Source organism: Chanos chanos, chromosome 1 (genome assembly GCF_902362185.1).
Source record: "Chanos chanos chromosome 1, fChaCha1.1, whole genome shotgun sequence".
NCBI lineage: Eukaryota > Metazoa > Chordata > Actinopteri > Gonorynchiformes > Chanidae > Chanos > Chanos chanos.
In genome coordinates this window covers 24,837,396-24,843,318 of record NC_044495.1, presented here as the reverse complement: position 1 = coordinate 24,843,318, position 5,923 = coordinate 24,837,396, and the positions used below count along the sequence as shown (strand labels likewise).

The following is a 5,923-nucleotide window of genomic DNA, read 5'->3' as shown; positions in this document are numbered from 1 at the left end:
GGAGAGGGCAAAGGGCTAATTTTAGAAATTAATTTTGTATTCAGTTTCGGCAGCACTGACTCTTATGTTCTCTTGTTTTCTTTCAAATCGTCAATCAGTGTGAAGGAACGGGATAACGGGGAGATGCACACTTTATACATATTTCACAGTGAAATGGGAATTCAAAGTAAGAAAAAAAAGTCTTCGGACATTCCCTTGGTTTCGTGTTTATTTTTTAATCTGTATTTTTATGGTTAGGTAGCCCTTTTCTTGCTTAGCGATTCTAAAACATCACGCACAGCACATAATCTCTTCTACCCTCTTAATTAGAATATATTCAGGAAACTGTTTTTTTGCCATTTAGTTTCATGTATCACATATGAATATCATTCAAAGCCGAACTTCATAAAACAATGAATCACTCAACCAAGATATCTATCCAGCATGATACCATTAACATTATGTAAATGTTTTACAAACGCTGTATCAGTAATCCGCAACACACTTCTGACATGAAGTCGTTCCAACAGGTAACCAGTTCAGCTCTGTGCGATCCAGCAATACACTTCGAGAGAAAGTTTGCTGGGAGAGAGAGAGAGAGAGAGAGAGAGAGAGAGAGAGATCAAATAGTGGTGCACCTTTTCCTCATGGAAATATTTTGTATCTGAGAAGCTCGTGGTCCAGTTGTTGGCTATGTCATGGACAAGCCCAGTAGTTGTTCGTGCAGAGACATTTTTCCCGCGCTGCCAGGATGAATAGAGTCCAGCTCTCATACAAGGGAATGCAGTTATTTCACAGACCAGAAGTGATTTCAGAATTGTTTTTGTTCAAAATGTTTTCCGTAGGCCTTTTAACGCTATCCCCAGTAAAACAGGAGGCCGCACAAAACAGACGTATTATTGCTTTGCAAATTTTATATCATTGCTATTGTGTGGAAAGCACTTGTGGCAACGTGTGTTAGTACAGTCTGTCTGCATTGCGTCGAAACCCCCTCCTCTCTTTCCCTTTCTCTCCCTGTGAGTGTGAAAGTGTGTTTGTGTGCGCGCCCGCGCGCGCCCGCGCGTGAGTGTCTCCTCGCTGCGTATGTATGGAAATCTGCAATCTGCTCGAACATTATAACAGAGTTATTTTCCCTCTCGCTTATCGATTGGTCCCCCTCCCCCCTTTTGCGTCCCTCCCTCATCAGCCTAGCGGTGTAAGTGCCAGTGTATCTTGGGACATCCGTGTCTCGCTGATTGAACCAAACAAGAAAAGGTTTTTCCATTTCTGCTGATGCGGCAGTGCTCTGATTGTCAGAGTACTCTTGCTGGTCTCTAAAGTGTTCAGCCCGCTAAATCAAACCATCATAATTTTTTCGTGCTGAGAACAACACACTTGCTCAGTTGGGTGCCGTCCCTAAATGGATATCTAGATGGTGTTCCTTCCTTTCTATGTGGTGTTGTCTTTTGCTCTCCTCCTGTTTCTTTATCATGACTTTAAATTGCCTGTCAAGAGATTTAATCTTCCGTTGCTCAAACCTTTCCGAAACCACACATCTGCCCCGCCGGCATTTGGAGTCCACGACACGAGGATACCGCGGATGTTAACGAAGACAATATAACCTATTAATATTTCAAGAAAGCTCATAGCGCAGAGCGTGCTGTAAGGTGATATCCTTATTAAAACAACGCGGGGAGTGCAAAGTTGGAGCGGTGGCAGTCAGTGCGTACAGAAAGGAGCTTGTTCCTCTGGTGCGGAACTGTTTCTTAGAAGATCTCTATCGGTAACAATGGAATTATCATTATTATTATTATAATTATTATCATTATTATTATCATTAGCCTATTATTATTACGGAACACAGCATAGTTTTCCTCAGTTGGGTTTATAACATGAGCAGATGACGGAAACTTGAACACTGATGCTTGTGGTTGTAAACACGGCCGATCGAATTGTATGTAAGTTCTGAGTGTCTTCACATCTTTAATTGACGGTTTCGAGCTCACATCAGATGTTGACTTTGCGCTCTTCCTTCTAACCACTTTAAAGCATGTAAATCCTGGGGACATTTGGTTTGTTCAGCTTTTATTCTTTTGCTCTGATATAGACCATACAGTCACGTCTCTCTCTCTTTCTCTTTTACACACACATTAGATGGCAGATCTCACTCTAGGCAGTTGCAGTGGTCTGAAGGAGAGAGAAGCTATGGTCGACTGAAAGAGCACCATAAGGGAACCGCACTGAGGTTCAGCGAGTTCTGCTGGAAGTCCTGTCACAAAAGACGCAGAGAAGTGGGAAGACATACAGAGAGCTGAATGTCCCTTCAACCGCTCTCCATATCTCTTGCAGTGCTGCGAGTCTGAGCTCCACAATGACGGTGGTGGCTGGAGATAACATGGATGAGACCTCCACTCTACCTGGGCATCCTCAGGACTCATATCCCCCTCATCATGAGGACCATGAATGCTGTGAGAGAGTGGTTATCAACATAGCCGGGCTGCGCTTCGAGACGCAACTGAAGACACTTGCTCAGTTCCCTGATACATTGTTAGGCAATCCGAAGAAAAGGATGCGATACTTCGATCCCTTAAGAAATGAATACTTCTTTGACAGAAATCGTCCAAGCTTTGACGCTATCCTGTACTATTATCAATCAGGAGGAAGGTTGAGAAGACCTGTTAACGTTCCTTTGGATATGTTCTCTGAAGAAATTAAGTTTTACGAGCTTGGAGCGGAAGCTATGGAAAAATTCAGGGAGGATGAAGGTTTCATTCGCGAGGAAGAACGTCCGTTACCAGAGAAAGAGTTTCAGCGCCAAATTTGGCTCCTGTTTGAGCATCCAGAGAGTTCAGGCCCAGCACGAGGCATTGCAATAGTGTCGGTGATGGTCATTCTGATATCCATTGTGATCTTCTGTTTGGAGACATTACCAGAACTTAAGGAGGATCCACAAGGCCGCCTGCAAACGGTAGGGAACAGCACATTCTACTACAAACCAAATATTCTTACTGACCCTTTCTTCATCGTGGAGACTCTATGTATTATCTGGTTTTCCTTTGAACTGATTGTTCGTTTTTTCGCTTGCCCAAGTAAAGCAGCTTTCTTTAAGAATATGATGAACACTATAGATGTGGTGGCCATTATACCATATTTCATCACACTTGGCACAGAACTGGCGGAGGATCCTGCCAGTGGAAAAGAAGCAAAAGGGGAACAGGCCACATCTTTAGCCATTCTCAGAGTCATTCGCCTTGTCCGGGTGTTCAGAATCTTTAAACTGTCAAGACACTCTAAGGGGCTTCAGATATTGGGGCAAACCTTAAAGGCCAGCATGCGTGAGCTGGGACTGCTTATCTTCTTTTTATTCATCGGAGTCATCTTGTTTTCGAGCGCAGTGTACTTCGCGGAGGCTGAAGAGAAGGAATCTTACTTTACCAGCATCCCAGATGCGTTCTGGTGGGCTGTCGTCTCCATGACAACTGTTGGCTACGGGGATATGTACCCTGTGACCATTGGGGGCAAGATAGTTGGCTCTCTATGTGCCATCGCAGGTGTGCTGACGATTGCACTGCCGGTGCCTGTGATTGTGTCCAACTTTAATTATTTCTACCACAGAGAGACGGAAGGTGAGGAACAAGCACAGCTTCTGAACATGAGCAATCCAAACATTGCGTCCGACTCTAACTCTAGTCGCCGGAGCTCATCTATTGTCAGTAAATCGGAATACATGGAAATAGACGATGACATAAACAACAGCATCGACAATTTTAGGGAAGCAAATCTCAGAACTGGCAACTGCACAATCGCAAACCAGAACTGCGTGAATAAGGGAAAACTCCTTACCGATGTTTAGGAATCCCTTTTCGTTCCGATAGTAAAGTGACGCCATCATTGTATATATTGTGTTAATCACACCAGAATGCTTTATCTACATCAGTGCGTTATCGCATTGAATTTGCTTCGCTTTGATCCGAGGAGTAGAGGGTTTACCCTACTTGTCATTCTCAAATGGATAACTACATTTGTATGCTTGCGGGGAAAAAAAGGTTATAATTCGAGCACGTAAAACCATGTCACTCTCCTGGACCGTCACAGATTTTCTACTGCATGATCAATGAACATTCAATTGAGGGAGGACTGAATTGAACTTGGTAAGGTTGCACAGATCATCCAGGTTGGTCTGTTTAACTGTTAACGCATTTGCAGATAACAATACATGCAGTATGTTGGTGATGTGAGATGTTGTGCTACTGTTAAAGTCCGCCGATGGGCGAAGGCCCTTATTTGAACAGGAAGGGCATGATTTCTTCTCGCTGCAAACGCTGCGTTCTTGACAGTAAACGAAGCATTTGAAAGATATCTGCAGCGCTGCTACTTTTTTTTATTCCAGCTGATGCTACAACTCTATTCTTGACCCAAAGGGTATAACGCCATGTACGACAGCACAATGATGAGAGGCCGTCATTAAAGTTTGACCTTAGCATGTGGAGATATTTGTTTTTAATACTGACATGCAAAACGCATTACCTCATCAAACAGGAATTTCATTTTTTTCCTTTAATATAACTCACAGTTTTTGTTTTCTATCATTGGTTTCACCAAAGTGCATCGGTCAATCATGTGTTAGCAAGGGAATATTCAAAAGCATTTAAGAACCGAATGTCCAATTTTAAAGAAACAGCCAATCCTGTAGAGGTTATAGCATGCCATATAGGAGACATTGTGGCCTGATAACTGATATATACTGGTGTAAATAATGCATGATGCCATTATTAATCAACCTCATGGACGAGCTTTCATAGAGGAGCCTGGAAACTGCATTAGTTCCCTAAGTAATTATAGGTTAATGAAGAATGCCTCCTAATTTTAAGAGGAAAATACGTCAGATTATAGTAAAGCACAAAAACATTGAAATATCTGGATTTAACAGAAACAGATTAAACACAGAATTTAGGATCAGTTCTTGTCAGTACTGCTGTATATCAGAGATGATGCAGATGTACCCATTTCTGAGCAAGAAGTTGTTTTGTGAAATACACATTTATAATGTGACCAAAAGAAATAGATACAAAGAAACTAAACCAAAACAAAAATAGCAGACAAACATACATTGCACAAAGCTACTCAGTATACAATGCATTTTGAAAAAGGTCAAATTTGTTAAATTAGTATATAGTGCCTTCTGCCCTCTGTCCCACTGAATCATTGAAAGTGCCTCCCTGTACAATAGCATAATTTAGAGTAAGTCTTGTGCAGCTCCTTTACCTATTGTACAATGCAGAATAACACCTAAATATCTTTCAGAGATTGACAGATAAAACCACTACATCACTCAGAAAATTGTACAAACACACTCAAAGGAACACTACTGAATGATTTCAACATGATGTGAGGATTTGGTGAATGATGACACAATGAGAAAGAAAATAAATTGCGGCGACTTATATCTGTATCTCAGAGAAGATAAAATATGAGGACATGCTGTATTTTGGGTTGAACCCCTTGAACACGGTATACATATGCTTCAGTGGAACTCTAACGATGCGTCAATAATGTTAAAGTATGAAATATCAGCAAATCCATTATACCATCATCTAGCTATTATTTTTTTTTCCTTTGTGTTTTACCATGATGAGCCTTTGATTTGGATTTGTCTACCTCAGTGAGAAAGTGTGAGAGTGGTTTGGTTGTAGACCCATGTGTTAAATGACCAGTAAAGCATCCCCATTCTCTCATAGATAACTGCTTCTACCTTTTCTGGCTTAGTTGCTATTATTATTGTGTTTGGCTAGTGTTAAACTTTTCCTAACGGTAAATTCAGGGGAAAAAATCAACAACTGAATGGATCTACTGTGGGCATCTGTTTTAAACTGAAAACCTGTTAACATTCATTACCTAAGTCTTATCATAGATTGTTCCTGTAGATACACCAGATTTAATGGAACACATGTATTCAACTGAGACG

At 41.4% G+C, this 5,923-nt stretch overlaps 1 protein-coding gene across 1 annotated transcript; it reads left to right on the top strand.

Annotated features, from left to right (window-relative positions):
* Window positions 1-2,314: 2,314 nt before the first annotated feature.
* kcna1b (potassium voltage-gated channel, shaker-related subfamily, member 1b) lies at window positions 2,315-3,811 on the top strand. Its single transcript, XM_030773760.1, has one exon. The coding sequence runs from the start codon at window positions 2,330-2,332 to the stop codon at window positions 3,809-3,811; it is 1,482 nt and encodes a 493-aa protein (XP_030629620.1). The 5' UTR covers window positions 2,315-2,329.
* Window positions 3,812-5,923: the final 2,112 nt, after the last annotated feature.

Excerpts from the sequence above, each read along its gene's own strand:
- kcna1b (XM_030773760.1), top strand. The coding sequence starts at position 2,330 with ATGACGGTGGTGGCTGGAGATAACATGGATGAGACCTCCACTCTACCT.